The 17,136-nt window shown below is 42.7% G+C and overlaps 1 protein-coding gene across 3 annotated transcripts; it reads left to right on the forward strand.

Moving 5' to 3' along the window:
* Positions 1–1,377: 1,377 nt before the first annotated feature.
* Pura (purine rich element binding protein A) lies at positions 1,378–13,353 on the forward strand. Of its 3 annotated transcripts, none has more exons than XM_006525724.4 (2): positions 1,378–1,484; positions 7,850–13,344. In XM_006525724.4, exon 2 carries the CDS (start codon positions 7,980–7,982, stop codon positions 8,943–8,945), a length of 966 nt encoding a protein of 321 aa, XP_006525787.1. In that variant the 5' UTR covers positions 1,378–1,484; positions 7,850–7,979; the 3' UTR covers positions 8,946–13,344. The 3 variants fall into 3 exon arrangements, with proteins under 3 accessions (XP_006525787.1, NP_033015.1, XP_011245162.1); NM_008989.4 differs by lacking the exon at positions 1,378–1,484 and adding an exon at positions 1,923–2,367 and having other exon boundaries at positions 7,850–13,353; XM_011246860.3 differs by lacking the exon at positions 1,378–1,484 and adding an exon at positions 7,166–7,310.
* Positions 13,354–17,136: the final 3,783 nt, after the last annotated feature.

Genomic DNA, 17,136 nt, shown 5'->3' on the forward strand with positions numbered 1-17,136 from the left:
CAGTTAGAAAACCAACATCTACCCTTACAGTGACTTTAAACTATACTTGATAAATATGAATTGCTGTGAAACCGCAGCTTGTTTTCTATTAAAAAGCCACAGTCAAAAACACTACTTGCTTTTCACAGTATAAAAAATTTTTTTCTAGGCTTTTACTTTTAGTAAAACTAAACTTTTAGTTTAGTTTAGTTTCCATGCACTTTATTAGTTTCTGACAGCCTTCTCTCGTACCTCCCAAGAGCTCTTAATTCTTAGCTCCTATTTCATATTTTCACCAGCTTCTAATTTCCACAATGGAAACATTTAGAACAAAACACTCCAGGATGTCAGACACAGAGACAATAGTTCTACAGACGTGTATAGTAGTGCTGCCACCTAAAGATGAGGTGAAAAAGCCACCACCTCAGCCCAACTCATTTTCTGACCTCTAAGGAGAGATTAGTAAACATTTTGCTTTTTAAGTACGTGATTTCAATTGTTTTATAATGTATTACTATCATTTTCTGTTGGCACAAATCTCAAATTCAAACTTTTTAAGAGTTCCCTTTGATGCCTTTCAGCCATTAACCACTATCTACAATATATAAAAAGGTCATCGAAAGATAGTTTGAGGACAACAGTGGAAGATAGTGGACAGAATGACTTAAAACTTTCTCCTTCACGGGTGAAACAGTCTTTAAAATTCTGGGCAACTAACTTTTCCAACTTAAAAGTTCTTACCTATAAAATGATATGTATCATGCATTCTTTTCTCACAGGTTTCACTAGATGAATTCTTGAAGAGTACTGAAGTTTAAAGTTCTATTGTCGAAGAACAGGACATTTTTTCATGTATGTTCAAAATTACTTTAAAATCTGGTCAGTTAGGACATTTGCAAACAGCTGAATTCCCATACTTAAAAAAGCAACAAAGCGTTTATTTAACCCTTAGGGGTGAGAAAATGTTTGTGATGGTTTGAAGAGAGCTGGGTCATTCCTTTGAATTGCTTTTCTATTCTCTTTATTTGCCTAAATAGGGTGACTTCTCTTGGAGATCTATTTAAATAAAGGTGAAAGCAGTTACTTATTCTGCAGGTCACTAGTTTATCTATGTTAATTCAGTGTAGTGTTCACTGAGATGTTACAGCATGCATGACAGTAACTGTGCACCAAAAATCTTAAAGTTGGTAAGATTTCACAAACACTCTTAAAGGACATTGTATAGTCCTAGCCTTCACCCTTGCATAGCCATTTGTAAAAATTAATTCGTCCCTTTTTCTTCCCTCTCTCTGCCCAAGGACGCATAAATAATATTTATCAGGGTTTTTGTCCTTAGTCACATTCCCTCAAAGGGGCCCAGCTTCACCTACACTGCGTGGGAGGCTGGGCAGAAACCCCGCACTTCCTGTCAATGGTTCCTGGAGCAAAAGCCTGCTCATCTAGCCTCTCTGCTTTATGCTAATTTCTCCCCTCAATCCCCTCTCGGCGGGCGTCTCAAGGCCAAGGTGAGACCCTCCCCGGAGATGAAAGGCTCGCTGCCTCTGAGCCAGGCGGAGGGAGGGGGCGTGTGACGAGGTGGCAGCGGCAGCCGCAGTGACGCGGAGGCCCTTAACGCAGAGCTGGCGCAGGCCCCTCATGCTCCCACCCGGGCCGCAGCCCAGCCTGGGCCTCGCGAACGGCGGCAAGGGATGAGCCCCCTAGGGGCGCCCCGGGAGCGGGGTGGGGAGAGTGGGCCACCGGGGCCCAGTCCTCGGACGCGCCCCGGGGCCTGGGCTGCGGTGTTGACGCGCCAACGGCAGCGAGGGCGCGTTCCCGCGTGTGAGGCAGCAACGAGGAGCGCGCTCCGCTACCGCGGCGGCCACGGAGCCGCGAGCGCGAGCCACGGAGGGGGTGGGCAGCGCGGGGCGCGCGCTGACGTCGCCGGGAGTCACGCACGGAGCGCCGGGTTACGCGCCGACGTCTGGCTGCCACGACTCGCCGTGGCGGCGGCGAGCGGATCCCGCTAGGGAAGGAGGAGAGAGAGGGAGAGAGAGAGAGCTGACGGGGGCTGTGAGTGAGCGGGAGGAGCGGGGTGTCAGCCCGGCCGGCCCGCGGGAGTGAAAGGCAGAGCGAACGAGGCCCCGAGCCCGCCGCGCGGCCGCCGCCTCCGCCTCCTCCCCTCCCCTCGCGCGCGGCCCGCCCCCGCCCGCAGCCCGCCCTCCTCGCGGCTCAGCCCGCAGAGCCCGAGCGAGGCGCCGTTCGGCTCGCGCGCCGTCCAGAACAGGTGTGCGCGCGCCTCCCCCCTCCCTCCCTCCTCCTCCTCGCGCCCGCCTGCGCGCGCCGGCCTCCCTCCAGCCTGCGCCCTCCCTCACCTGCGGCAGGACAGCGCCCGCCAGCCCGCCCGTCCCGGTAAGCCCCTCGCGACCTTGCTTGCTGTCACTGCCACACTCGAGGTGCCGCCCACCTTGCTACCCTGCAACTGTTGTCCTCTCAGCCTCAGGAATAATTAGAGTGCCATTGCAGACCCAGGCAGTGCAGCAACGCCCCCCCCCCCTCCTCCCAGGCCTGGCGGAGACGAACGAATGAACCCCCTCCCACTTCCGAGAAGGAGCATCATAACATTTCCCCCTAAATTAATAATTAATTAAAAAAAAGAAAACAAAACAATTCTCCCTCCGCAGGCACTGGTGACCATCAATGATGCGGATTTTTAAAAAAACATCCTTTAGCCCCCATTTCCCCAGACCACTGTGGCCCCAAGGCCTGGGACAGCGCGCTAGACGTGGCCGACACTCCCAGTACAGCAATCCTTGAAGGTGGGGAGAAGGAGGGATCTATAATTTAGATTCCACTACCAACCCAATCTCCTGCTCCGCCGCCCCCTCCCCCAAATTACATACACACGCCCAGGGTGCGTTGTTTAAAAAAAAAAAAAAAAGACAAAACAAACAAATCGGTGCTGACATCGCAGATGTAGCCAAGGATGGGTGGCCCGAGCAATAGCCGGAGCTCCAGGTCTGTGTGCTCAGAAGCCACCTCCATTTTTGTCGGAGGTGGGGGTCAAAAGGAAAGGATGTGAAGCTAGAGGGTCTTCTCTGAGGTCGACAGTAAGACCAGAGACGGTTCGCGGTGTAAGAGAAGGGACCGTACAAACAAATCTGCCATAAGCTTGAACTTTGGTAGAGGCCCTAGACAGACCAGCAAGGTGTTAAAGGAGCTGTCGGCCTTCATCCCCCTCCCCCGAAAAAAAACCCCACCTTCTTTTCCTGTCTCTAAAGGGACTCTTGGAGGCTCTGTTTCGTTGTGATCAGGGCCCTTTACGTGTTTGTCCAGCTAGGAGCTTTAAGGGATCTTTTAGCAGCGGTGTCTATGTTTCCGTCCCATGCCCTTGGAAGGTAGATTTACAATAGGCTGGATTTGTTTTGGCGTCTTTTGGTAGATTTTAAGAGGAAAAAGGAAAATGTTCATTTACTGTAAGACCCCCTTTCCCCGTCCTCCCTACCCCCACCCCGCCCAAAAGACTTAAGGAAATTGTGGCTTTGAAAATCGGAGTGTTAACTAGAGTATGGAAAAAGTTGCTGATTTCGGTTCTTTGAGTACAGTACTAGTAAAACCATTTAAGTATCAGACGAAAAGAGAGCTTTTGACATTTGATTCAAATGTTTCTGTTTGGACCTTTGGGGTACATAAAATGTCGGATTCTGTGATTTTTTTTTTTATGGACTTTAGAATGTGTGCTGAATTTAACTCTTCCTCAAATGTTTAAAATGAAAACATTTGGGAAATGGGAAGATTATAGATCACTAAATAGTTCTTTTCTGAATTTAAATATTTAGTTCTATATCTTTAATTCTAAACACTAATACAGTGTCAAAAAAAGCTAATTTTCAAGAATAGGGAGGCTATTGAAAGTTTCTTTAAAAGGATTTATGAAATGCTAGTTCTGTGAGATGCTGCGGCTAATGTTCAGGGTTATTTGAAAATGTCCTCTTAGCCATAGAAGTGGGGAATTCCTCTGCTTTGAATATTTGCAGCCTAACATTTTGGTGGTTTTTAATGATTTAAGTCTTGAAGATAATTGTCTACTTTTACCCAGTGAGCACTTGGATTAAGTTCCAGTGCTCTCTTTTTGGGTGTGGGGTGGGGATGAAATTTGTGCTTTGTAAGTACTAATATGTTGCTTCTGTTGGGAGCTATATAATCAAGAGTTTACTATCCAGAAGTAAATAGCCTCCTCAAGTTTGTTTTATTAACTATGTGTTGGGTTTCTTTTTCCTTTAAAAGTAAAAGATGAATTACATTATTTCAGAATCACCTGTTGTTTAAGCAGGGGGAAACTGAGGTTTTATTTTCCTTCTTGGTCTATCTTAGAATGTGTCCTTGTGAGAAAAAAAAAGATTGTGGATAAGTTTGTTGACTATGTAGTGATTAATCTTTTTTTTTTATTATTGGTTCTCTTTAAAGAAGAATGTGAGTGTATAGTGTTAATAAAAAGGCTCAACTGCCCTAGAAATCTTTAGTAGGTAAATGTAAGCAAAATCTGAGCAAAGGGGAAATGTTTCTTTTTGATGATATTTTTTATTAATGTGGATATTTTGCTCCATATTATATTTCGTTTCTTTTTAGTTTTCCCTACATTGTAGTGAAATTGTAAGATTAGTCTTACAGCTATGTGTATTGAAGCAATAGATTCAAAGAGCTAAATACCAGAACAGTTTTTTCATTTATCAAGTTATTATATTTAGGTAGTAAACAAATCGCTAAAAGTCTCTTTAAGTCCACAATTTTCTGATAGCTCTTCAAAGCCAGGATGCAGATAAAACTTTTAAATTCTACTTGAAGTTCTAAACATCTTTAGACTTTCCTATAAGTTACTATTCATTCCTTCCTGGCTGTCTTTGAAGACTAACATCATACCCGTAACCTAAGGAAAGCCGCTTTTACTTTTCAGTCTGAGAAAAATCCCACACTTAAGGGTTTATGTTGAAATTGACGCTCTTGGTGAAGTAGTAAAAATGTACTACCTAATTTATTGTTGAATTGTTAGAGGGAGACTCTTCAGTCTAGTATACTTTTTAGATATAAAACCTCAGTTGTTTGCTGGTTTTCACTTAAAATCTCCATTTTAAGTCTGCAAATGATTTTTAAACTTGTATTTTATCTAGAAACATCATCAGTTGCCTCTGCTCCGGGGAAGAAGTCAATTCCTGGTGATAAGCCCCCCTTTCCCCAGAAAATCAGGGCACTCCCAAATTCAAACTGCTTCAGAACCCTTGGAAATAAATGTTTGGAACAGCAAGAAACTTAAACAGCGAAGTTAGTCCGGAAGGCAATTTGGAGCCCCAAGCCTGAAGAATGTAGGGACTGGCTGCGGGTAGCCTCATCAAAATCTCATTGGCCTTTTTGTCTTCAGCTCTCTTTAGGGGGCAGGGTTTGGTTCATTGTAAACTCTTGCAGAAGAGCAGCCTCCGCTCTAGAGCGGGACTTAACCAAATCTTTCCTCGGGTTTACACGTAGGAGCGTAATACCGGTCTATTCTGTGCAGATACCCTGTCACTCAGCATTTATGTTGCTGGAATTGCCGGGGTCTATCCAGGGTCCTGACTGTCAGAGGACGCTTGTAGGGAGCCTGCACACCTCTGTTGTCTTCAGGAATTTGTTTCTGTTTTAGGAAATCCTCTAAAAGTTCCTGCTTCCCTTAACCCAACAGACTTTGGAGTAGAGTGCAGAAAACTTAGCACTAAAAAGGCCCTATGTGGTTCTAGAGATTGCTTCTAAATTAAGGAGAAATTCTTTGTGAGGCCCAAAGCAATGGGTTCTGTTTGAGAGTGAGCTTCCTCACTCTGAGCTCCTTCAGATATCACTGTTTGCAGGGGCACGTTTCTCAGACTGGCTCATAGGATTCCTCTGGTTTGCTCTTTGGTGGCCAGGGTTCTTCTCCGTTTCTTCCTCTTTAATGGGAAGTAGTGAATGGGGCTAATGGAAAGTAAAATGAGGCTCTTGCTGGGGACAGGATGGGAGAAAACGGAGGTGCAGAAGATACGAATACCAGCAGGCAGATTTGCCCCAAAGGTGAAAAGCTATATTAAGGGGCTTTGCCACCTCAGGACTGGAAAGGCATCTGCCCCTAGACTGTTCTTACTTGGATTTTTCCCCATTTGGACAACCATCTAGTTACTGGTTTCTGCAGCTAAGTGGGGAAGGCGGCTCTGTATTGTAGAAGGAAGGGAGAAGTTCAGCAGGAGTGGAACCCACAGATGTATAGGCACATTACTAGGGGGGAGTCAGCAGTCTGTGTGGGAAAGCCAGGGGGAAGGCGGCATGATCTGTATCCTCTCGAGTGATATGGATTTCGGGGTCATTGGCAAGGGTCCTCTGGAAACAGGCCTTAGCTTTGTCACAGCTCTCAGGGCTGCACACTGCAGTGAAGGTGGTATGAGCATTCACTGTCTGGGTGCATAGTTTAAGAAGAATATTTTTGTTTTTGATCCTTATCTTTATTCTTGGGCCCTCTTCTACTGCTATAGAAGATCCCCTCTAGCTAATCGCCATCCAAAGACTGGTAGGTTAATTAATGGTCAGCAACCTGTCTGCACAAAATGCAAGAGATCTTTTAATATTTTCCTGGGGGTGGGGGCTCTCATTGATACTTGCTAATTTTCTGGGTGGAAGAGTAAAGGGGTAAGTGAACCTGGTTTAATGAATCGAGTAAGGAACTGCGTTTCCCAGGAAATTCCTGACATTTTTAGTTCATGAATTTACGAAAGCCTGATTGGGTTTTCTCTTCCATTCTGGGTCCTTCTAAAGAAGAGTGGGCCGGGGTCTGAATGCTCAGCAGGGCCTGGTTCATCTGCAGAGCTGGCCGACAACCCAGGCTGGGCTGAGCGCTAAGCGGCGTGCCCCCCTTCCCAAATCTCAGAAGGGGGGGCTGCCAGGCAGTCGTGGTCCCAGAGGGGGCTGGTCGCAGGTTTTTGGGTGAATGTAGGTTTCTTTTTTATTATTGTTTGAGAGTAAGGGCATAGCCTACGGGAATAGGCACTGCGGGCACCCCGGCCCTGGTGCGGCTACTGTCCTCAGCCCAGCTCCCCCCTCTGGTGAGTGCGCCCGCCCGACTGTGCGGGGCTGCGGTTGGGGGGAGGGGGAGCGGGATCATCTGAGGCCAGAGCCGCTGCCGTGCGCGGGGAGGGGGAGCGGCGGGAGCGAGGGGAGGGAGAGGGGAGGGACGGGCTAGGTGTCTGCTGCTCCGCGCCACTGCTGCTGGCGCTTGGTCCTCATCCCCAGCAGCCCCCTCTGCAGCTAAGGGCTTACCACCGCAGCACCTCTTTTGCTTCGCCTGCCTCTTCGGCTCTGCGGTAGGAGACAGCCCTGCTGGGGGGTGGGTGACACTGTCTGGGTTTGGGTGTGGGTCAGGCCCACAGGGGAAAGGGAGGCCGTGACTCGGTGTCCCCTCTGCATCCTACTCTGCTGTGCAGCGAAGGCCCCTCCCCCACATCCTCTCTTTGGGGTCACTGGAAAGCAGAGCCAGGCCTGATCTCTGTGCTCAATACGGCATATCCTCCCCTCTCCCCCCCCCGCCCCCCGGTCCCCCGACTTCTCAAGTCGAGGCTGCTGAGGGTCTGGCCAACGGGTAGTTACGGCGGTGGCAGCAGAGGCTGCGGTGGCACCAGAACTGCGACGCGGCGCTCCCGCTCCCCCCCTCCAGAGAGGGGTGTAGGGCGAGGGCCGGCGGGTGGGCGCCGCCTGGCGGGCAGGCGGGCAGGGTGGCTGGCCTGGGGAAGGGGCGCAGTCACGTGCCGGCAGGCGGGTGGGCGCGTACAGTAGGGCGCCCCGCTACTGTACTGGGGAGTCAGTGCCCTGTTACCGGGTCTCGTCTGTCTCGTCTCTCCCGCAGATCTCGCGAGAGTGGCTGACTGGCTGTGGGGGTTGCGGCGGCAGCAGGCGGAGCCGGGGAGGGAAAGCAGCGGCGGCTGAGGCGACTGAGGCGGCGGGCGGAGCGGCAGGCGGCGGCGGAGCGCAGCATCATGGCGGACCGAGACAGCGGCAGCGAGCAGGGTGGTGCGGCGCTGGGCTCGGGCGGCTCCCTAGGGCACCCGGGCTCGGGCTCAGGCTCCGGCGGGGGCGGTGGTGGCGGCGGGGGCGGCGGCGGCAGTGGCGGCGGCGGCGGGGCCCCGGGGGGGCTGCAGCACGAGACGCAGGAGCTGGCCTCCAAGCGGGTGGACATCCAGAACAAGCGTTTCTACCTGGACGTGAAGCAGAACGCTAAGGGCCGTTTCCTGAAGATCGCAGAGGTGGGCGCTGGCGGCAACAAGAGCCGCCTCACCCTCTCCATGTCTGTGGCCGTGGAGTTCCGCGACTACCTGGGCGACTTCATCGAGCACTACGCGCAGCTGGGCCCCAGCCAGCCACCCGACCTGGCCCAGGCACAGGACGAGCCACGCCGGGCGCTCAAGAGCGAGTTCCTGGTGCGCGAAAACCGCAAGTACTACATGGATCTCAAGGAGAACCAGCGCGGCCGCTTCCTGCGCATCCGCCAGACAGTCAACCGGGGGCCCGGCCTGGGCTCCACGCAGGGCCAGACCATTGCGCTGCCCGCACAGGGTCTCATCGAGTTCCGTGACGCTCTGGCCAAGCTCATCGACGACTATGGAGTGGAGGAGGAGCCGGCCGAGCTGCCCGAGGGCACCTCCTTGACTGTGGACAACAAGCGCTTCTTCTTCGATGTGGGTTCCAACAAGTACGGCGTGTTTATGCGAGTGAGTGAGGTGAAGCCCACCTACCGCAACTCCATCACCGTGCCCTACAAGGTGTGGGCCAAGTTCGGACACACCTTCTGCAAGTACTCCGAGGAGATGAAGAAGATTCAAGAGAAACAGAGGGAGAAGCGGGCCGCTTGTGAGCAGCTCCACCAGCAGCAACAGCAGCAGCAAGAGGAGACCACCGCTGCCACCCTGCTACTGCAGGGCGAGGAAGAAGGGGAAGAAGATTGATCAAACTGAATGAAACACACACACACACACACACACGCATACACATACGTGTACACACACACACACACAGCCACACACAGAGAAAATATACTGTAAAGAGAGAAAATAAAAAGTTAAAAAAAAAAAAAAAACTCCAAGGGAGCACCACCCACAGAACCTCCACCAACTGACAGTTTCTCTTCTTGACTTGCCACCCATCGCTGGATGTTGTCCACTTTATCCACCATATAAAACAGTAAGCAGCTGCTAAAACAAAAAACAAAAAAATATACAAAAAGTAATAACATTATATGAACTGTGTTTCCTACTTGATTAAAAAATATAAAGAACTGAGTGTTTATTTCCCTAATTAACCAAGAACTTTTGTACACGTTTAAGCTATTATTATTAAAAGTGTTTGCAAAATGGTCAAGATTATAATATTGCTGAATTATATAAAAAGTCCTTTTCATGTTGAGCTAACATTTGACTTTAGCACAAAAAAAAGAGATATTTTAGAACACGTAAAATAATATTTTTAGTTTTTCTCATTTTGTTACCAAATTTCAAACCTTACATGGAGGTTATTATAGTATATTTGACATCCTATATACCTGTGATTAGAGATGTGTATATATATGAGGGCTAGGCATGCTGTGTGTCTGAGCTTTGTCTAAATGTTATGCAGAAGTTTGTAGAGTTCAAGGTACGTAGGTTTAATTCATGCAAGGTAAACAATAAGTGCTCTCTTTTATACAATATGCATTGCATCTGGACCTTAAACATATAAAATGGTCAGTGAAACTTCTGTGAACATGAAGAAATTATTAAAAAAGGCATTTAAATGAAATTTGCTAAGTTGTGATTTTTATGGTTGGAACCAAAGTTATTCAAATAGTAAAAGAAAAAAAGAGAAAGAAAAAGGAAATTTCCCATAATATTTTTCTGCATCTGTTTGCTTTGACTGAGTAGATGTTTTGTTATTATTGTGTATATGAGATGTACTTGTATTGTTCATAATATATATTTTTTATTATGTGTAGAAAGATTTTAAAAACCTAACTAACGTGCAGCAATTTCCAGTGAACCTGTATTTGGATATCAGGTAGTGAGTCTATTTGTGGTCACTAGCACTGTCTCCTAAACTTGTGAGAGGTCTGAAGCTATCCTTTGATTTTTGCCAGTGCTATTAACTTATGTAGACCTGTTTAAAAGCAAAGCAACACCATTATAGTTATCCTACTGAGCCATGGATTCTGAGTTTCATTTCAAAAGTGAAAGCCAAGTTGGTGTATGTAAAGGATTTCCATGTAGCTGTGGTGCTAGTTATTACTGGCTACATTATATGCTAAGTGTATTTGTGTTCCCAAGTGTACACGCCTTCTGTCAAAAGTATGTTCTATTATCACTCATATTCAAAGTGTAGGGTATGAAAACGCAAGCTTAGGAGAGCACTTTACCAAGCTGGTGTCCTCCACTGAAATTGTTTGTAACGATAGTCTTTTACAGGTTTTCATTTAAAGATGTTTATGTGCTTTTAATTGACAACTAACTTCTTGCTGCTGTATAGTAAAATATTAATATATTTTTTATCATTAAACTGCTGCATGACTATCATCTTTGAGTGAAGAGAAAATGTTATAAAAAAGATGCCTTAAATACAGTACATTTTGGTTTGGAATTCTGTAGAAAGTATTTTGGTAAAAAAAGAAAAAAGAAAAAAAGAGGATCTTGTATCTTGTCTGACAGAGAGAGTTCTGGACATGCAATTGTTTCTTGGCAAAGCCAGCCATCTAGCTCTACCTGCTGTATGTAGAAGAAACCACCTGTAGGACTGGGAAGGTGTCAGCACCTCTCCCATTGGACAGTATCGGCCTAGGAAGGCAGAACAGTTATCTTTTTTGAAGGATTTTTTTTTTTTCCTGCTGGCTCTTTAGGTTTTGATTTGATAGTTTTAAGCTTTCTGGTTGAGTGTGTTGTCTTTGTTTTTGAGATCTACTGTATGTGTTGAATAGCAAGCTATTTTCATTGTACTGTGCATTTTCCCATTGTTTGCTTTTCATATTCATACAATGTTAAATATGAGGTGACCGTAAAATAGTTAGGAGTTTCTTTACTTACAAAATCACTGGAAATTATTAAATTGCTTTCCCCTCCCCCCAAGGTGCATTTTTTATTATTTTCATATAGTAAAGTTGAGCTTTTACAGTGCATAATGTGACATTTGGAATGCTTATCAACTGCATGTAAACATTAATAACCTGCACTTTTTGTCTTAAGGTTTGTTGAGCTGTTTTGTTCACTGTACTTTAACTGTGATATGGAAAAGATTGCATTCTCTGTGCTGTTTCTAATTAGGAAAGAGAATTGCTTTGATTTTGTCTCTTGTTTACTATAGCTTCTTAAAGTTAAGCCTTGTGCTACGAGTTGTTGGAGTACTCCTAGATCAGTGTTTTGTAGTAGCCAGCAGTCAGTAGTGCAAGTCAACAAAAACACAGCAAACTTAGGCAAAGTGTCCTTTCTTTGAGATGCAAGTTCTTTCGTAAGGTTTTCTTTAGGGTCAGTTACCTAAAGTAAAACCTTTCTTACCTGTAGACTTCAGATTCTGCTTGGAATCCTACCGGATCAAGAAGCACATGTATTGTGCAGTTGTCTTTACACTATTAACAGTTAACACAATCTTACTAGGACTTTGAATCCATTGTCTGATTTATGGTCAGTGGGTTTAAAAAGAAATCCACATGCAGATCTTTTAAGACTTAAAAAGTGGTCATAGAGAAGACTGAGTGACTGTAAAGATGCTCTTTTTGTTTAAAGCATCTCACTTTTCTCTCCCATTGACCTCCTAACCTCCCCTTGCCCTTCTCCTGTTTCATCCTTCCCCCTACATTTCCCCTCCCAGGTGCTCGGTACTTTACCAAGGTTCTATATTTCAGTGTATTATGTTAAGAGTCTCTTCTTGTTTTTATTTTACTAGTGGGTAGCCCCAGTTTGTGCTGAAAAAAAGGGGGGGGTATATTTGACCATATGTGTTACTCATTGACAACAGTATGATCAAATGTGCCAAAAACAAGCAAACAGAACTTAATTCATGACAAGTATGCCTTATTTTTATTGATCTGCTTTGTCTTACAATTAAGGTCCAAGAGCTTGGTTAAACTATGTTATATGCCTAAGTAAAAAAGAAAACTTGAAATGCATTGAAATATTGATGTTTTTTAAAATGAGAGACACTGTCAAGTAATTTGATTCAAAGATCAGCCACCAGATTTGGAGAGTGAGTGAGTGAGTGAGTGAGTGAGTGAGTGAGTGAGTGAGAGAGTGTGTGTGTATGTGTGTGTATTGGTTGTAGTGGTGGTAGTGATGATGGTATTTGTGGCTTTTCCCCCCTTTTAAATTACCAAATCTTATTTTAAAGCTACCTTTTATTTGTGCCTCGTATTTATCATGCTGATGTTAGAAGCAGCAGTCATCCAGCCACAGAGGGAGCTAAAGTTAACTAACCAGAACTGTAGAAATCATTCATGCCTTTGACAACAAAGGAAGTTCATAGGAAAGCCATGTTGGCTTTTCCTCTACTAGACACATGTTGGAGGTAGATGAATATTTGCCAAATGAGGGGAAAAAAAGACAAAGTAGTCAGGAAAGACAAACGGTTTTCCAGCTTCTCAAAAGCCATGGAAAGTAGAAACCAAAACCAATGGAAAATTTAAAAGACCTTGAAAGTCTCACTTTCTAGTCCCATGCAGGGGTTAAAATTTGACTCAAAATGAAAAGTCTATCAATTTTTGGTTTTAGACCCTTACATCTAGAGATGGTTAACTATTCCAGTTTTTTGTTTTGTTTTGTTTTATTTTAGGTAATGGAGAAAGCTGCTAGTGATTTTAACCCCTGCTGAAAGGAGACAGATAATTTCATTTGGGAGCAAATACTTATTGCCTTGAGAAATAGCACTGTAATAGTTTATGTTAATTAGTCATAGAATAACCTTTATCCCTTTCAAGCTATGCAAATTATTAAATAGGTATAAATTAGAATTGAATTAAAGAGAGTTGATTATATTGCAATCAGATGGCATTCACAAACTTAACTGGAGCATATACAAATAAAATCTATTAGTTTAAGAGGTTTTTTTTAGTGCTGACATAAAAAATATAATTTAGCTACCTGTTCTAAAATGCTGAATACTATTAACATTGTATGATAGGTCTGGGAAGACTGCCTCCTTTTTTGAAGAGAGAGATTAAGAATTTTTATAATTGCTTTTCATCAAATTTTAATATTTTTGTCAAGTTTTTAGGTATTTAATTTGTAAAACAGTTTGCTTTGTACTGGCATACAGATATTAGGGTATATTGATTTAAAAATTTTTGAAGCCAAGTGATCAAGTACATTTGTAATAAAAGTCAATGGATCTCTATCAGTTGTACTCACTGTTTTCATTTCTTGTTCTTATCAATGTAGGGATTTCTACCTTTTTCTGCAGGAAAATGGAGCTAAATTTGGGTGGGAGGGAGGGAAGAATCAGGGTGGGTTTGGTGGCCCAAGCACTTCAAAGCATCCTTATGTGGATTAAGATTTAGAGTGTTGGAAAAGATGTAATATTTTTATTCCTGATTTTTTTTTTAATGGAACTTGATGTTTGGAGAAATCGTCTCAGTTTTGGTTTTGCACTTTTAACATTTTTGTGTTTTGGCAATATTGAAACTTAAAACTAACAACAGTTTTCTCTGTTAACATTTTGGGTTAATCTGACAGTCATGGGGAACACACCATGGGCATAGAATTATTTTTATCTTTACATGACTTGCCCTCTCTTCTCCAGTATTTCCATTAGGTTTTTTTGTTTTTGTTTTTAATGTAATACATCATACACATTTTCAGATGATTTTAGAATGGGGCTTCCCTAAATTACTTGGGTAGCTTTCATAGCTCCACCCTTTTTAAAACACGTAAGTGTACTTTTAATATTTTCTTGTCTATAAAAACTGAGATAGAAAATCTATTTTTCCTCTTTTTGTCCTTTCTTGGATACCAGGATGAAATTTTGTTTATTGTGTGAAAGAAAGCTAAGACAAGGAGATCTTCAGCACTTTAGAGTCAAAACAGTGGGTGAGAACTCTGAGTATAACATTCAGAGAGAGCTCATGATTTGTCATGAGAATGGAATAAGGGAGAGATCTAATTGCCTAAGCAAACTTACTAGTTTTGTAAGTTTATTTTAAACTTTATCAAAAATTTTAAACATTAAACATATTAAAACATTGTTTTCTTCATTGTAAGCCAAAATTAGGACACTGATAGTAACATATTCTATAAAACTAAAGTGATCAATACTTACAGTGGCACTTAATACAACAGCATTAATTACCATAGCTCTACAGAGTTTGCAGTACATTTTTTAAGAAAAGCTGATTTAAAGATTTATGAAGCTATTTGATTCTAAAGTCAAACCTAAATTTAAGGCCTAGGCCATTTGACTTGCTCTTTTTGAGCAGAAATTTCATTATTATGGGCCATGTAATGATGATCTAAACTAGCAGTAGCATAGTCTAAATTAGCATTAGAGTTTCAAGATTAAAGAGAAGCAGATGAAAAATGAGATGCAGCTGGTTCTAAGCAGCTTGTTTTCCTCCATCTACAAACTGACGACCAATTTCGATGTTAAAGGGTCTAGGCAACTTGTGTCTTCAGAAAAGTTGGATATGAAAAATAGCCTCTTACTGATATTTTTCTTGTAAGGAATTTATATTCTTCCATTTTTGCCTTCATGTCATGTCTCCTTCCTTCCATCCATCACATTTGCTCTCTTCCCCCTCCTCCTTTTTCTTCCCTTTCTTCTGTTGTCTAGCTTTTGTGGTAAGCTGTCTTGTTGATGTAGAAATGTGGTGATCTTTTGTGTAAAACAAGGCGACTTTTTACAGACCAGAAATATTTTATTGTTCTTGGAATCATATTTTTGTGCTTCCATGAGTACATACTTTGTTTTTATTATTAATTTGCATATTAATTAATTTTTTAGCATTTCATGGGGGGTGGAGTTAAACTAATGAGTTTTAATTTTTTTGGTTTTGGATTCACTTTAGTAATCCCGAAGGCCTATAAGGTGAAAAATCACACTTGTGTTTTGGAATTGTGGAAATATTCTTGCTGGTATTATATTTTGGTCTGAGATATATTAATACAAAAGACTTCTAGGAGGATTTAAGTGGTAGTTAAAAGTTCCAGGACAGGTGACACTCACTTGAGTAGCTCAAACAGTAATAATAATCAGGTAATAATTTACACTGGTTGACATTAAGTCAAACTCTTCTGAAATGGACTGACAATATGCAGTGCAGTTAGTTGTTGGTAGCACTTGACCTCCATGGCAAGTATGTCTGACAACTTGGCTCCTTCATTCTCCTTTATGATCCTGTTCATGGCATCTGAGCATTCCTCCTTCAGAAAGAAGTGAAATAATGACTCTTTCCTTTGAACATAGCTAATTGATGATCCAGGAAGATTTCTGTATTTTGATGTAATTTGGCCTCCCTTCCCCTCTTATGGCTATTTCCCCCCATAGTCTTAACTTGGCAATTTGAAGAACATCTAAATGAGTACTTGTTAGGAAACCTGGGAAATGAAGAGTGTAAGAAGCATGTGTTTAAGTTACTGAGAACTGAGACTTACTGGTTTGGAAATTGGAGAGCAGAAAGAATAAAGCTGTTTGTTTGTGAATTGGGGTGTGAGAGATGCAGAAGAGAATGATTGGAAGTAAAGTAGGAGGAATTTTTATTGACAGTAGAAAAAAGCATTAAGATGAACTCTGCATGAGAGGTGTTGACTAAGAGCAAGGAGGTTGAGCTTCACTAAAGAAGTGTCAGGGGGTCCCTTGTTGGCTAAGAGATAACTTGGTCTGTAGCTAGTAAAGGTGATGGATTGATTAAACAGATCAGTTCTGATGTGTATATATGATGGTTTGAGGGTTTGTCTGCTCCTCTGAACAAATTTAAGTAACACAGTTGTGAAATGGCAGCTTTTCTGGTCAAGGCACATTGGTGTTGGGAACTTACTATTTTGGGGAAAAAAAAGATAACTGTTTACCCTTTTTATTTACCCTTTTTAAACTGTTAGTGACATTTATCATATACTGTTTTCTTGGGCTCTTGTCACAGTGTAGGTTATGTTTGCATTTCAAAATTATCTATATAATACACAAAGATTTACACCCAAAGATCCTCCCTTTATAGATACCTTTGGTCAACATGAGTTTTTTTAGACAACAGTAAACCAGATACAATCACTGACTTGCTGTTTGAAGTATCTTTTCTATTTCCTTTACATTTGTAGCCATCTAACATTGTAGATCTTAAGATAATATATTTCCAGAATTAGACAACATATCCCCTGAACTCATGTTTTTGTTTGTTTTCCTACTGCAAAATTGTAGACTTCCCTGTAGTGAGTGTAGACAGAAGTTAATTATAATTTAATGCATCTCCCAGGTTCTTGTGTTCTTTGCAAGATGAGTTGACAGTGATTAGTAATCTGTTCTATAATCCCAAGAGTGTTTTAAATTATTTAAGGTAAATATTTGTTTTCAAAGTTACATAACTCAAAATCACATTGACTTTAAATTTACAACGGGTTTATTTTCAGTAATTTTGACATATTACTTTCAAGTTTCATTTTAATCAGATACTTATACATTCCTGTTTTAAAATAGCCAAAAGGAAGTCTTGGCCTGTACTTGGAAGGTGTTTTTTCTTTTGTCATGAGTCAAGTTCATTAACATTAGTGGGGCTATTTTTTACATATCTTATTTTACAGAGTTGACACTTAGTATAATTTTCACATTTTATCATGTGTCTGATTTTAAATTATAGTTAGCATACTATAGTTTAATTTTGTGCAGAGCCTATTCTTAAAGAGCTCTTCCCTTAGAAATTATTTAAAAGAAATGAAGAACAGTGCTTTAAATGACTGAGATGAGTCTGAACAGTTTCCTTGAGTCTAGGCAATGGAGATAAATGATAGCCCATTTTTATGCTGCATACAGTTGTTAGGGTTTAATAATAATGTAGGAAAGTGCAAAAGCAGAAAAGACTGTGTAAGTGGCCTATAAATTTATAGTTTTCATTATTGCACTATTTATCTTTGCACTTGGGTTTTTGGAAATTAAAGACTAGTCACTTTCACTTTTGCTTCTAGTCTTTTCTAATTTCTTGCA

This window comes from Mus musculus, chromosome 18 (assembly GCF_000001635.26).
Source record: "Mus musculus strain C57BL/6J chromosome 18, GRCm38.p6 C57BL/6J".
Lineage (NCBI taxonomy): Eukaryota > Metazoa > Chordata > Mammalia > Rodentia > Muridae > Mus > Mus musculus.

Excerpts from the sequence above, each read along its gene's own strand:
- Pura (XM_006525724.4), top strand. The coding sequence starts at position 7,980 with ATGGCGGACCGAGACAGCGGCAGCGAGCAGGGTGGTGCGGCGCTGGGC.